We start from the raw sequence: 14,796 nt of genomic DNA on the forward strand, positions 1-14,796 counted from the left end.
GCGTTTGCGTGGGTTTCCTCCGGGTGCTCCGGTTTCCCTCACAGTCCAAACACATGTGGGTAGGCTGAAGTGTATGTGTGTCTGAATAAGTGTGTATGTGTTTCTCAGTGATGAGTTGCAGCTGGAACTGGAGTTGGCGGTTCATTCCGCTGTGGCGACCCCAGATTAATAAAGGGACTAAGCTGAAAAGAAAATGAATGAATGAATGAACTATCTGTGATGAGACTGTTATGTCGATGTTCTCAGCTAGAGGGCAGTGTTGCCAATTGTGATTTTTCACCAATTATTATTATTTTTTTATATACATATATCTGACTATTTTTATATGCTGATTGCAAAATTAATTTTTAAATTTCACTAGTACATATAGCTGAAATCATAACATTTGATGTCAGAGTTGCTAGATGTCAGAAATGTGCCCCAGAGCCTTACTAGATAGACATACAGAATTAAACATTGATGTTCCACAGTTGCTCCGGTTTCCCCCACAGTCCAAAGACATGCGGTACTGGTGAATTGGGTAGGCTAAATTGTCTGTTGTGTATGAGTGTGAATGAGTGTGTGTGGATGTTTCCCAGGGATATGTTGCAGCTGGAAGGGCATCCGCTGTGTAAAACAAATGCTGGATAAGTTGGCGGTTCATTCCGCTGTGGTGACCCCTGATTAATAAAGGGACTAAGCTTTAGAGGCGATGATGAGCTGAGTCCCAGACCTTCCTACTCTCCTGTAAACAATGACTGACTGATTTAACATTCAATGGTTTACTCAGACCAGGGGAACATGGGTAGTTTGAAGTCTAATGGACTGAAGTGAGACCTGTGGCGTTTTGTGTGTACTCAGCCCTGATGATAATCAGCCCTGGCGTGCTGGTGGTGGTTATAATAATAATAATAATATGTTTTATTTGTGACGCGCTTTTCTAAAACCCAAAGCGCTTACAAGAAAGTAAAAACAACAAAGCACAGTAAAACAATAAGAAAATACAGTAAAAAACACAGTAAGAATAAAAGATATTACAAATTAAAAACAGTCCTAAAAAGATGAGTTTTAAGTAGCTTTTTAAAGCCAGCATTCCTAATGTTAGTGGGAAGAGCATTCCACAGTTTAGGGGCACGGAAAGAGAACGCTCTACCTCCCATGGTGCTGAGTTTGCAGCGAGGCTGAAACAGCGTAGGACCAGAGGCAGAGATTTACACAGCGAGAGGTAGAGGAAATGGATATCAGGTCACAAATGTAACCTGGAGCAGAACCATGAACTGCTTTATATGTTAAAATCAATGCCTTAAAATCAATACGAGACTTGACGGGCAGCCGGTGAAGCTGTTGGAGTATAAGAGTGATGTGAGACCGAGACGATGTATGTGTCAACACAGGTGCTGCAGAATTTTGGATGTATTGTAAAAACTTGAGAGAAATAGCTGGTAACCCTCCGAACAGAGAATGACAGAAGACCCGAGGAAAGAGTGACAGTCACATAGAGGAGTTTCAAGAAGGCTACCCATACTTTTGAGGAAGGCTTAAGTTAATTGAAAGGTAAGGGAGTAAACACTGACAGAAAATCTGGAGTGCACTCCTGACACCTGGATGATGTACTTACATTCCGTTTTTGTAACTCTGTGGTCTTAAGAGGAATGGGCTCACTTTCACTAGACGTGCTGGATAACAACCTTCCAAGTATCATACCTGATGGGTTTTGTCACCTGTGTTAAAATGGACCACACTGATGGAAATGCAGAGAAGAGCAGAGCAAGGCAGGACAATTTTTGTGTGTGGCCTGGGGGGCCAGTGTCCCCGTTTGACAAACTTGGCCACCGCTCTGGCTCCACTAAATTTGGTATCGTGGAGTAATGGAATAGTGACAAAAGCTTTTACAGAAATGACACACATTGTGTATGAAACCCAAATTGATTTACTAGTGAGGTATTTTCATGCACATCCATTGTGTGTGCATACTAATAACTATCTGCACAGAGAAATGATTACAGCTCTTTGTGAAAATAACAGCAAACATGAACAAATCCATAATAAACAAATCACTTATCAAAAAAAAAAAATGTCCAATATATCGCTATACTCCCATCTGACCATTATATAAGCCCTAATGAACTTGAGGCAAACATAAACAGCAAGCCCAAAGACACTTGGACATGATAACACTGAAATAGCGGACTAATTTGGATTTTTTTAAGGCAGCAAGGTGGCTCAGTGGTTAGCACTGTTGCCTCACAACAAGAAGGTCGCTAGTTCGAGCCTCGGCTGAGTCAATTGGCATTTCTGCGTGGATTTTGCATGTTCTCCCCGTGTTTGCGTGGGTTTTCTCCGACCGCTGGACTACCTGCACTAGGTTTGATATCGCCCCAATGTTTGTAGTGGTCTATGTGGTTGTGTCATGTGATTCCTTCGTTCTCCTTCCCGCCTGTCATTAGTGTTTCACATGTTGCAGCTGTGTTAGATTCCCATCACTTGTCTTAGTTTAATTAGTCTGTGTATTTAAGTCCGGTGTCCGCCAGAGCTCTGATGTCTTCACTTGTAAGTGATTCCTGTGTTATTGTTCACTTGTGAAGATTAGGAAAATAAACGAAGATGTTTTCTACTTTGTTTCTGGAGCATTTGTTAAGACTATCATGACAGTAATGATGACTTGGCAAAACTTCTAAAAAGAAAAGGTCAGACACTTTTCCTTACATTTGCAGGTAGACAACAGGGAACTAACAGTGAGGGGAAAATGGAGACCAGGTACATAAAGACCAGGTAAATATGTAGAAGTGATCTGGGTTATTTTCCCCTTACTCTGTTGCCAAACAAACTCCTAGTGGTGGTAAGGTTCTTGTTATCCAAGATCGCCATCTAGCGGTCACATAACCAAATAGCATGTAACTTGCTACTACCACCCCCCATGGCCAAAATGTCCAGCATTTGTCCTTTTAATTATTTTATGTAATTTAATATTATATAATATATTTATTATATAATTAATATAATATATTTATATTCAATATATATTCCCGTCACGTCTGTGTTTTTTAGGCTGTTTGCTCACTTCATTCATTTTATTCTGATCAGATATCCGATCGCTCAAACCACTTCAAAAGGTGATCTGGGGTGCATTTCAGACGAAACTGGACAGGTCTAATCCTTTTTTAGACAAAATGAATATCAATAAATTAAATTATGACCTGGAGAAAGTCTGACCTGCGCCTGAAAAACCTGTAGGTGTACTTTTACAGCCACAATTCTATTAAAAACATGTTTACTATAAGCATAAAACATGTTCTAACTTTTCAGGCCTTTAGCCAGGTCGGTTCGAAAGACCCACTGTCACTGACAAAGGTCCAGAATTTGTCCCGTACATGAGCTCATTTGTCCTATTTTGACCGCCAATGCGTCATAAGTAATGAAAATAATCCATCAAAAAAGGCTTTAAGACCAAACGAAATCCTCTGTCGGCTGTTGCTTCGGTGGACAAACTCCATATTTAGCCTACTACATTTATCAGGACTGTAGTTAGTTATGTGCTATTTGACCTTTTGAACACCAGATGGCCGCAGAAGATCGTAAAAAATAGTCTTTTTTGCAATAGTTCCAATGTGCTTCCAAAATCTTTGCTCCACCCCCAAAATTCCTACAGTAAATGCCTTTGATGGCAGTGCAGTTCAATGCTACTGTATTAACCTGCCTAAGGTGAGCCTATCAGACACCACCATTGATTCATGCTATTCAGAGTAGAGGAAACGACGTTTTAGAGTTCATTTACTGTATCATCCAGACTACAGTATTTATTGTTACTCTATACCATTGCTAAATTAACAAATAATCGGTCATCTTTGGAACAAAATGTTCCACCGCAAATTAGTAGTGATGACTTCATGAATTTTTTCAGTAATAAAATAGAAGACTTTAGACAGAAAATAGGAGATATTAAACTTTCTGCACCGCCTTATACTTCAGATCCAGTAAACATCCCACCGAATCAAAAGAACCTACAGTGCTTCAAAATCATAGAACAGGAAGAGCTAGATAAAATTGTAAATAGTTCTAAACCAGCTATGTGTACATTGGACCCAATTCCAACAAAATTACTGAAAGAATTGCTACCTGTTATAGGAGAACCTCTTCTTAACATTATCAACTCTTCTTTATCTTCAGGCCATATTCCAAATCCTTACAAGTTAGCTGTTATTAAGCCCATTATTAAGAAACCACAACTGGACCCCAGCAACTTAGCTAATACAAGCCTATTTCAAATCTTCCATTTATATCTAAAATACTAGAAAAAGTTGTTTCTGCTCAATTATGCTACTTTCTGCAGACAAACAATGTTTTTGAAGTGTTTCAGTCAGGTTTCAGAGCTCATCACAGTACAGAAACAGCATTAGTGAAAAAAACAACAACGATTTACTCTTAGCTGCTGACCAAGGGTGCATCTCGCTATTAGTTTTACTCGATCTTAGTGCGGCATTTGACACCACTGACCACGGTATCCTCATAAATCGAGAGCAGCTACTGTGGTGGTCGTGGAGGAGTGGAACATGAGACTGATTCCTGTGACGCTCAGGGACAGACGAGTCTTCGCTGAGGCCAGCTTCCAGCCTCCGCCGCTCAGACTGCAGCTCTGCACAAGACGTTTGGCCAGCGGAGAAATTAAAATGGTCATGCCCAACTGAGTCTGGTTTCTCTCAAGGTTTTTTTCTTCACTTTTGCCAATTAGTGAAGTTTTTTTTCCCTCTCCGCTGTCGCCACTGGCTTGCATGGTTCAGGATCTGTAGTGCTGTGCATCAATGGATTTGCTCTTCAGTGTTTGGACTCTAAGTAGTGAATATTAAACCACACTGAACTGAGCTGAACTGAACTTAAACACTAAAAACTGAACTACACTGTTCCAATTTACTATGATCTTTTATGTGAAGCTGCCTTGACACAATCTACATTGTATAAGCGCTATACATATAAAGGTGAATTGAATTGAATTGAACTATACCGAAAATACTCAAAAATATCAGAACGGCCGAGAGCAATACACTAATATCTACAGTATTCAGGGTTATGGCTCTTAAAAAACAAAGATATTTAGAAACATCCATTAACTGCTGTTGAAGAACTGCAGAACACATTGCATTTCAGCAAACTTGGGTCTGCTACTGATCCCATAATAATTAAATACATAATTAAGAAAGCAGAGCTAATTGTTTTAATTATAAAATATTAATGTAGTTCATTTTTTATAGTCATTTTCACTGTCAATTTCAGAACAGTCACGTCTGTAAAGAAGATAAGTCACCTCCGTAACAATCGTTTTTCCACATTAATGCAGAAATGAAAAACTAAATAAAACAAATTATGTCTGTATGTGGAGAGCCATATTATGCTTTTGACTGTTATATATTTTTTTGGTTTCTGTATTATTATTCACAGAATTTCCACAAAGTATGTCAACTCAAGACTTTTTTGTCACGTCCGTAATGCATTAATGTTGCTGTTATTTTAAATATAAAACACATGTAAAGACTGATATTGATGTCTGAACTCCATGGTTAAGGGGTAAGAAAAATATAAACAAATGTTTCAATATACTGGTAACATATACATTCTCTAAGAATGTTTCATTTTTTACTCCAAATGTCACTTACATAACGCTGGAATCAGCATAGTTATTTTTTCATAGTCATTTTCCAAACCAATGCATGATATTTATATTGCATGCAGGGGCGGACTTAGGGGGGCCCTAAGCAATTCATGGAGTACGGAGCACTAGCATTTTTGAAAAATAAAACATGTTAAAAAGTGTATATATATATATATATATATATATATATATATATATATATATATAAATAAATAAATATATAAATATGTGTGTGTTTGTGTGAATAAACTCGTCCTGCAGATTTTAGCTCCAAGTTGTCTCAACACACCTGCACAGATGTTTCTAGAAAGCCTAGCAAGAGCTTGATTTGCTAGCCCAGGTGTGTTTGATTGGAGTTGGAACTACACTTTGCAGGACACTGGCCCTCCAGGACCAAGTTTGGGCACTCTGATGTACAGTTAATTAGGCATTTTTTTAGCCACTGAAAAGTCGCTAAGTTGGCAAAACTGGCTGGCAGTGTCTTTGATTAAAGCGCTCAAACCTCTTGCATGTGCAGTATGGAAGGAACGTTCTATTATGCTGCGGTCACACTAGAGTTTGCGCATGCGAAATGCTGTTGTACGGCACTGCGAAAAGAGGTGGGATTAAACAAGATGATTAGACATTTAAAAAAGCAAGCGATCGGTCCATGTTTTAAATTTCTGTACAGAAAGGTCTTATTTTGATCTTTGATTGGTCTCACGCAATCATGTGGTGCGATTTCAGAGTTCACCAAGCTTGAACTTTCCAATGCAGTGAACTGCGAAAACTTGTCGCACAAGCTTGCGTTTCAGGTCTAATGCATTTGCGTGCGTATGAATGTAAGTCCATGGGGAGAAAAGTCCAGTGTGACCGCAGCTTAAGAGCTTGATAATTTAGCCCAGGTGTGTCTGATTGGAGTTAGAACTAAACTTTGGAGGACACTGACCCTCCAGGACCAAGTTTGGGCACCAAGATGTACAGTTAATTTGCCATTTTTTGCCACTGAAAAGTCATTAAGTTGGCAACACTGGCTGGCAGTGTCTTTGATCAAAACGCTCAAACATCTTACATGTGCAGTTCGGAAGGAACGTTCCCTTATTCATGGGGGCCCCGGTTTTGAAAATAAGTAATAGCATTAAAATCTTAACAGTTATAGACAGATTTTACAACATATGATAGAAAATAGGGCTATATGATAAATGTAGGCTTCTTGGAATTGGTTGAGGACCCCTAATACTCTGGGGCCCTAAGCGGCTAAGTTGGTTAAGTCATGATTGCATGTTTTTATATTGTATGTTACTCATCCCAGAATTGTTTCAAGCATTTTCCATCCATTTTCCTTAGGCTAAACTTGTATATGTTATTTTGATCTTGAAGACTTGAAATGTTTCTGCAATTCTAGAATCGCCAATAATGTATATGCTATTTTTGATGAATTTAACTGGTATAAATTACAGTTTATACATTTTTGAACTTCAAGTATAGATTCAAATTTAGGTTTTATTATTAATAATACCTGATTGTAGGAATTTGCAATAAGTACACCACCAAAGATCAGGTTCATTTTACACACATCTTATTTACTCTAAGGTGCTCCATCTCAAAGTTCACTTTTATTATGTAAACTTAAACATATAAGACAGTGTGTAAAAATATCTGAAAATTAAAAGTAAATAAAAAATAATATGCTACTCAACCAAGAGTAAAAGAAGACCCAAAATATATGTTCCTGTTTGAAAAGAAAACTAACACTTGAATAAAACATTGTCACACACACAAAAAAGACATGATGGTACATTTTTAGGTAAACACTTTTATTTCTGGTAGCAAAAACAGCACCTCAGAAAACAGGATACACAATGGGCAACTTCTTTCTCATTTGCCAAATGTACAATGAAATGATATCTAATAAACAGGCAAACCACGTGGATCTACCACTAACACGCTAGCAATTTAGCACAAATGCAAATATATCCCTTCATTTGCTTAGCATGTTTAGCAATTCAGCTAAACGGCTAGCTGCAGTTAGTGGCACATCAAGGATTGTCCAGCCTACAGACGTGTTGTGTCATGTTGTGCAAGGTAAGACATGAAGACACTTGTGATTGTGTTTTTAGTGATGTGGATTAAGGCACGACAAGAGCGGTGAGATTATTTGGTCCCTCTGGAATTCTTTGGTCAGTGTGAGTAACTTTCAACCTGCTTTATGGCTGCTTTTCTGTCTAGAGCTTTGGGCAGCAGTCATAATGGTTGAGAGGGAAGGTCATGAATGCAAAAGAGGCGTGACGTTTAGTGGACACAACTGGGGGAAGGACTCGCTCAATCTTGGACCACCTCAGAGGACTCAGACACAACTCTGCCATCCTTGGTCTCGATCATCTTGATCACGACGCTCTTCTTGGTCTGAGAGACGGTGTCACTGTAGCCGCTGCCTGAGCTGTAGCCACCGCTGTATCCGCCGCTGTATCCGCCGCTGTATCCGCCACCATATCCTCCAGATAAACCGCTGGAGTAACCACTAGAGTAGTTGCTGTAGCTGCTGCTGGCACTTTCCAAAGGATATCCACCATAGCTTGCTATTGGGACAGAAACATGGAGATGTTACTGTAGACTACAGTCCATTGCATTGAATTATTATGTGAAGAAAAAACCCTGAAAAGAGTCAAACTTACTGCTCTGTTTTGAGATATTAATGGCCTTGATTCCAGTTGCCAGTCTGTTGGAAAAGAGTGAAAAAGCAATGAGAATCTTGCACAGAAATCTCAAATTATGAAGCAGTTGTAGTTCTGATTGGTTGAGCTATGTTTGAAGCTGTGGTAAAATACTCTACAAACATAAACCTGTGACTGCGGCTTGGTACTGGGCCAAGGAAACTATATTTGCTTTAAATTTCTTTCATTGAAATTACTATTGTGTAATGTAATGTAATAAGTCCCCCGAGGGCATGGTTTACAGTAAATTGATCCAATTTTGCGTCGTCTAACGACTCCCTTTAGCTGTTATAAATTGACTGTAAACCACAACTACTTGGGGATTATTGATTCTATACAGCAAGTGTGCATTTGCTGTACTCACCTGTCCTCTTCTCCTTCCAGGAGCTTCCTGTAGGTGGCGATCTCAATGTCTAGGGCTAATTTTACATTCATCAGGTCCTGATATTCTCTAATCTGGCGTGCCATGTCCTGCTTGGCTCTCTGCAGGGCATCCTCCAGGTCCTTAATGCGGGCCTTGGCATCTCTTACTGCCATCTCGCCGCGTTCCTCTGCCTCTGCAATCTGGTTCTCTAGGTTGGCGCGCTATCGAAATAAAAAATAATAATAAAAATAAAGATTTTTTTAATCTTTATTTTAGATAATAAAAGTTTCACTTCTTGCATTACACTGAACAAATATTTGACATTTTGCAGTTTGTGTAGTACCTGTCCTTTCACAGCATCGATTTCAGACTGAAGTCTCTGGATCATGCGGTTAAGATCAGCGATTTCTGTCTTTGTTGATCTAAGGTCGTCACCGTATTTGTTTGCAGATGTCTGCATCTCCTCATACTGAAGAACAAAAAGGAGTATATCTTTTGAACTTCAATGGTAACTGTTAAGAATAACTAAAATAAGACTTGACTTGAAAAGTAACATACCTTAGACTTGTACCACATCTCAGCCTCAGCCCGGCTTCGGTTGGCGATGTCTTCATACTGAGCGCGAACTTCAGCAACGATGGCATCCATGTCGAGATTCCTGCTGTTGTCCATCTCTACCACCACTGAGGTGTCCTTAATCTGAGACTGCAGCTCACGGATCTCCTATATATCCATAGTGAGAGAAATTAAAATCGGATTTGTCTCACATCAGTGAACCATATATTTGGTGGGATTCTCCAGTTATAATTTACCTCCTCAAAGATCTGCCTGAGGAAGTTGATCTCATCAGTGAGGCTCTCCAGCTTGGCCTCAAGCTCAACCTTATTCATGTAGGCCTCATCAACATCCTACAAAAAGCAATTTAAGATTTAAGCAAGGGTTTTTGTGTAATAAACACAATTTGCTTTGTGTAAGAGGCAGTCTACAAACCTTCTTGATGAGCACGAACTCGTTCTCACACTCTGTGCGTTTGTTGATTTCATCCTCATATCTGAAGAGAGGTAAAGAAACACAGGTTAGATGTAATAGTGGTCTATTAAATGAGTTTTGTACACTAGGGGGCAGCAGTGGTCCACATGTATCGCAAAAAGTTCTGAACTATTTCTGGATTCATTTTTTTGTCTCTCATGGGCCTTATTATGAATCAGATTTGTCTAGAGATCCATGAAAGGTGCTGCGTAGATGTTTGTTCAGTTGGTGTAAATCTATCTGACTTGTGCTGACGCCCATTTAATTGCAGCACAAAGTTGTTTTTCAAGGGTATATTATATTATTCAGTGAAATGCCTATTATATGATTCAAATCTGAAAAGGCTGGACAATGGGCAAGTATAGGGAGTGACTATGGAGGTTGTGTATCAGTTGTGTAAGCGTTGTTGGATTATGAAGATGTCTATTCCCATCAGACCTTTAAAACAAGTTTTCCCTCTTCCTCCCTCTTTTATTCTACGACGTACACCACTAAAGCCTTCTTTGACCAGGCCAATATGAGACTTTTACGCACTTGTTTTTGAAGTCCTCAACGAGACCTTGCATGTTGTGCAGGTCAGCCTCCAGCTTCATTTTGTCATTGCCAAGGCTGTCGAGCTGTCTGCGCAGGTTGGCGATGTAGGCCTCGAACATGGCGTCGATGTTGGAGCGTGTGGCTGTCTGGTTCTGGAGCAGGCTCCATTTTGTCTCCAGCATCTTGTTCTGCTGTTCCAGGAAACGTACCTACATTGGCAGAATGAAAATAGAGGTTTTGTCTCAATCCAGGCACAAATGAAAACCATACTTGGAAGTAAGTTCAACTTCAGAAAGCAACCCCATTCCCAGACCGATTCTGCAGAGGCCATTTAGAATCATGGTTCTAGAAGTGCAACCATATGCCAACATATTGCTCGTGTGGTTAAGTGATCTTCACAAAGGAAAGCACTGTTTTCCTTTAATAACAAGGGATGCATGTGTTTTCAGTTTGAACCCCCCCATCCCCCCCCCCCCCCTGGAAATTATGACGCATATTCCAGTAGGATAGTAGTATGGTTAACTATATCTCTTTTTATAGACTGAAATGAGACTATCAAAAAAGTTTTGATCCACTTAGTTAATATTTAAGTGATAACAGGAAGATACCAACTCTGATCTGCTGGAGTCCTTTAAAGGAGTGTGTAAACGACCGGCAGAGAGCAAATAATACAACGATAAGACTTAGCTCGAGGTGAACATTGAACACACAACTAGGTTAAAGAAAAAGTGTCACTGAGCCAGCTGACTTTACTAATCATCTGTCATATTCAAAACAGATGGTGCCTTAATCAAATAATGCAATGCAAAGTAGACTATTATAATTAAGAGGAAGGTCACAAATACTTAAGAGCTAAAAGTGTGACAGAATATTTCCTCTTCTTGTTGCCTTGCTGTTACGTAATCTATCCAGTACTATCCAGAACATGACCCTGGTTCTTTAAATTAAATATTAACTACAAAAGAATGTGACGTTTAGTTGGATGTACAGTTTGTTTGGATTCTGGAAATGTAATGCATCACTTGTAATGATAATATGTAGAAAACAGGTTTCAGGTCCTGCAGAACGTCCTTTTTTTGGGTGTGGACTCTTCACAAGGGTTTCAGAAGCGCCTCAAGGCATCTCATTTAAATGAAAAGCCATCACACTCTGACCATGTACACACCCTTTTCTACTCGCCCTTACTTTGTCCATTGTTTAAACCCAAAATATAGTTTCTGTTCCACTCTACACTAACATTTACAGACATTTTAAGCAAGAACACAATCAGTTTTATCCACTTTTTTGACCATACTGACCACTAGTGAAACTCAGAAGAAAGAAATGTCAAACCTACCTTATCAATGAAGGAAGCGAAGCGGTTGTTGAGGGTCTTGATTTGCTCTTTTTCCTGGGTGCGGACAACTTGGATGTTGGGGTCAATCTCCAGGTTCAGAGGTGCCAGGAGGCTCTTGTTGACGGTGACTGCTTGAATTGGTGCCACAACTCCCGCACCCATACCGGTACCCATGCCCATGCCAAGACCATAGGCTGAAGAGCTAGTGATGAAGCCACTACCACCTCCCATTCCAGCTCCCATGCCACGATTGACACCTCCATAGGAGCTACGTGCACTGTAGCTCTGCCGGCTCATGCTGGGGCCGGAGTAAGACAAACTGCTGAAGTTGCGTGGGATAGATCCAGAGGATGAAGACTTGACGGTGTAGCTAGTTTTCTTGCTGTAGGTAGACATCCTGCCTTATGTGTTTTCTGTCTTGTAGAGAATGGCTTGAGCAAAGGGGGAGCGAGAGCAGCAGATATGAGCCTTGTCTGCTGTGCTGGAGAAACTCGAGCAGATAGAGAGAACGGCTGACTCTGTCTTGCTCTATATGCGCTGGACACTGAGTGGGAGGAGCCAAAGGAGGGGTCTGATTGGTCGGTGTTTAGGTGTAGAAAGTGGGTGTGGCTGAAATTCAATCCAACATTGTCCCTGCATTCCTAGTCTAACCAGTACATGGATCTTTTTGTGATTCAATGTGACCAGAAACAGACATTTTCTGGGAATTTTAAGTGGTTGAAAAACTAGTTACCTACCCTCAGTTTATTCTAGTTAATATATATTGTTTTATTCAGTATAAAATGAATCACTTTCAATAAAAGTCAAAATACCAAGTTTTTAAAAAACTGTATGTCAGCAAAATTAAACATTTAGAGTATTGAAATACTCCAATGCAATGTCAGGTTCTACAAGGCAATGTATGTTCACACTGAACTAGCATGCATCTATTAATTTGCCTATACAAATAAGACATCTGGAGGGCTTTGAATTTCACTCTAGACCTTTGACAGCTCAAATGTTTTAACTCTCAGCACTTGAAGCTGTACAAAGAGGAACATGTGGCTTCCAGTTATGCTTTATTATCACCTACAGCACCCAACTAGCTTTAGATATATGCGGCATTCTCTACAATAGAAAATGTTACACTGTAAAACCCAACAGTCAACTTTATTAAATTAAATGAGTGTAGTTAACTCAAAACTTAAGTTAATTCTACTCAATTGAAAGGAGTTTTGAACTCATTGTTGAAGGTAATGAGTTAATTAAATACTTAATTACTTCAACTTAATTAGAGTAAGTTCACAGTACTCATATAGATTAGTTTTTTAACTTGGTTTGTCAATGGTTTGTAGCAATCCGTTTCCTCAAATGGTTTGAGTTGCCTTAACTTATTGAGTTTTACAGTACTCAGTTGGTTTGAGTTCTCTTCATTTATTGGGTTTTACTGTGCAAAAATTTCTTTGTTTACTCAAATGGATAAAGTTCACAGTACTCATTAGGATTAGTTTTTGATCTTAAATGGTTTGTTGCAATCGGTTTCCTCAAATGGTTTGAGTTACCTTAACTTTTTGGGTTTTACTGTCTCTGATTACAGCATAAACACATGGAAATTTAAGCGGAAAAATAGTATGCCACATGTAATATGTAATTTTACAAGCAGCAACAGTCCTGCATGAAACTGGACCACCAATAGTTTCTCAGCTTTAGTAAGGCAATACTTGACAGGTTTAAAAATCTAGCCCTAAGGACCTGAAACCCCTTGGATTCCAGAGGCCTTATAAAGTTAACCAGGTTTATGTTCATGCTGTGTTAATCGTTGAATAACCAGAGGCTTGCTTTTTTAAAACATGGCTTAACATGATGAAGCTCTTATTAGGCTTGGGTTTTGGCAAGTACAGTGATAATTTATGATACAGGGGAGGCTGTATAATGAGGTTAGATCAGGGGCGCCCAAACTTTTTCTTACAAAGGGTCAAAAACCAAAAACTTGATTAAGGCTAGTGGGCCAAAGGTAAATATAGTTTCCATGGGTGATTTCCTAATTTATTTAATAATATTTAAAAATGACTAGAAAACATTGCTTAATATTAACTAATACAGTATATTTTTACATTTTTAATGAACTTATTACAGTAAAAACAAAAACAATCTCATTTATAACAGAATTACACTAGTTTTTGCCTTAATTTGCTCGCCAATATCTTCTGCATAGTTCTCTCTCCATCAAGTGACAGTATTTACATTTTTACGAATCAGATTGATTTACACTATTTAATTGAAACACTTCATTTCAGTTAGCTTTTTTTGTAGCTCAGCAATAAAACAAACAAAAGAATGTTATGTTAAATTAAAAATAATGATCTCTGTGTTAGTCCATTTCCGCCCATCATTCTCACTCTCTTTTTAACATGGGATGGTGGGCCAAATCAAAGGTTAGATGTTCACTAGATTTAGTTTCAATGCTACTTTCTTTGTCTGTTTGAAGATTTGCAAGTTATCTTATGGTGCTTTGGACTTGAATACTATAAAGTAATGGGTATTTACAGGCTTCCGCACCACACCAATGAACTGAATTCTGCAAGCACTGAAGTATCTGCGTAAACAAATTAGACCTGCCTTGACCTGTTCCTCCAGCACAGACTATTTTCACTGACCACTAATTTCATCACCAGGTGTTTCTATGGTTGGGTCATCAGGTGTGGCGTGCACTTTTACATTTCAAAGGCACCATTAGTGAAGTCAAAAAATGTAAAATCACTTCAGTTTCTACTGAACAGGAATGACCCGTACGTGTCAAACGTGACTTAAATCCTGCCACCTTAAGCAATGTGTGATGACTTTTTATTACTGCATAATACTTCACACTAGAACATCTACAACAAGTTTCTGATTCAATCAGCTGTGTCTTAAGATCATCTTTACTTTCATCATCTTCATTGGTTTTCAGTCATGGAGTGATGATATCTTTAGGCGCTGGTCTTTCCTAAGATTACAGAATCCCGGCTATTGTTTTTGAGAGGAACCAGGGAAAACTTGATCAGGCTCACTTTTTCCATGCAGATATAACACGCTCCTGTATTTCCATACATGCCTGATAGTAATTGTGCATAACACTAAATCTAAACATTTAGACTGCAAAAACTTCTTTTTTCCACTTAGATTTTTTTGTCTTGTTTCTAGTTCAAAAATAAAAAAAAATTCTTAAATCAAGAAGCATTTTGTAGACAAGCCAAAC

The 14,796-nt window shown here is 38.9% G+C and overlaps 1 protein-coding gene across 1 annotated transcript; it reads right to left on the reverse strand.

Moving 5' to 3' along the window:
- Positions 1 to 7,398: 7,398 nt before the first annotated feature.
- krt8 (keratin 8) lies at positions 7,399 to 12,089 on the reverse strand. The gene is made up of 9 exons (XM_056448837.1): positions 11,580 to 12,089; positions 10,244 to 10,452; positions 9,671 to 9,731; positions 9,493 to 9,588; positions 9,239 to 9,403; positions 9,024 to 9,149; positions 8,681 to 8,901; positions 8,278 to 8,321; positions 7,399 to 8,181 (listed from the first exon to the last, which is right to left on the reverse strand). The coding sequence occupies exons 1-9, from the start codon at positions 11,973 to 11,975 to the stop codon at positions 7,925 to 7,927; spliced, it is 1,575 nt and encodes a 524-aa protein (XP_056304812.1). The 5' UTR covers positions 11,976 to 12,089; the 3' UTR covers positions 7,399 to 7,924.
- Between the last annotated feature and the right edge of the window lie 2,707 nt (positions 12,090 to 14,796).

Source organism: Danio aesculapii, chromosome 23 (genome assembly GCF_903798145.1).
Source record: "Danio aesculapii chromosome 23, fDanAes4.1, whole genome shotgun sequence".
NCBI classification, from domain to species: domain Eukaryota; kingdom Metazoa; phylum Chordata; class Actinopteri; order Cypriniformes; family Danionidae; genus Danio; species Danio aesculapii.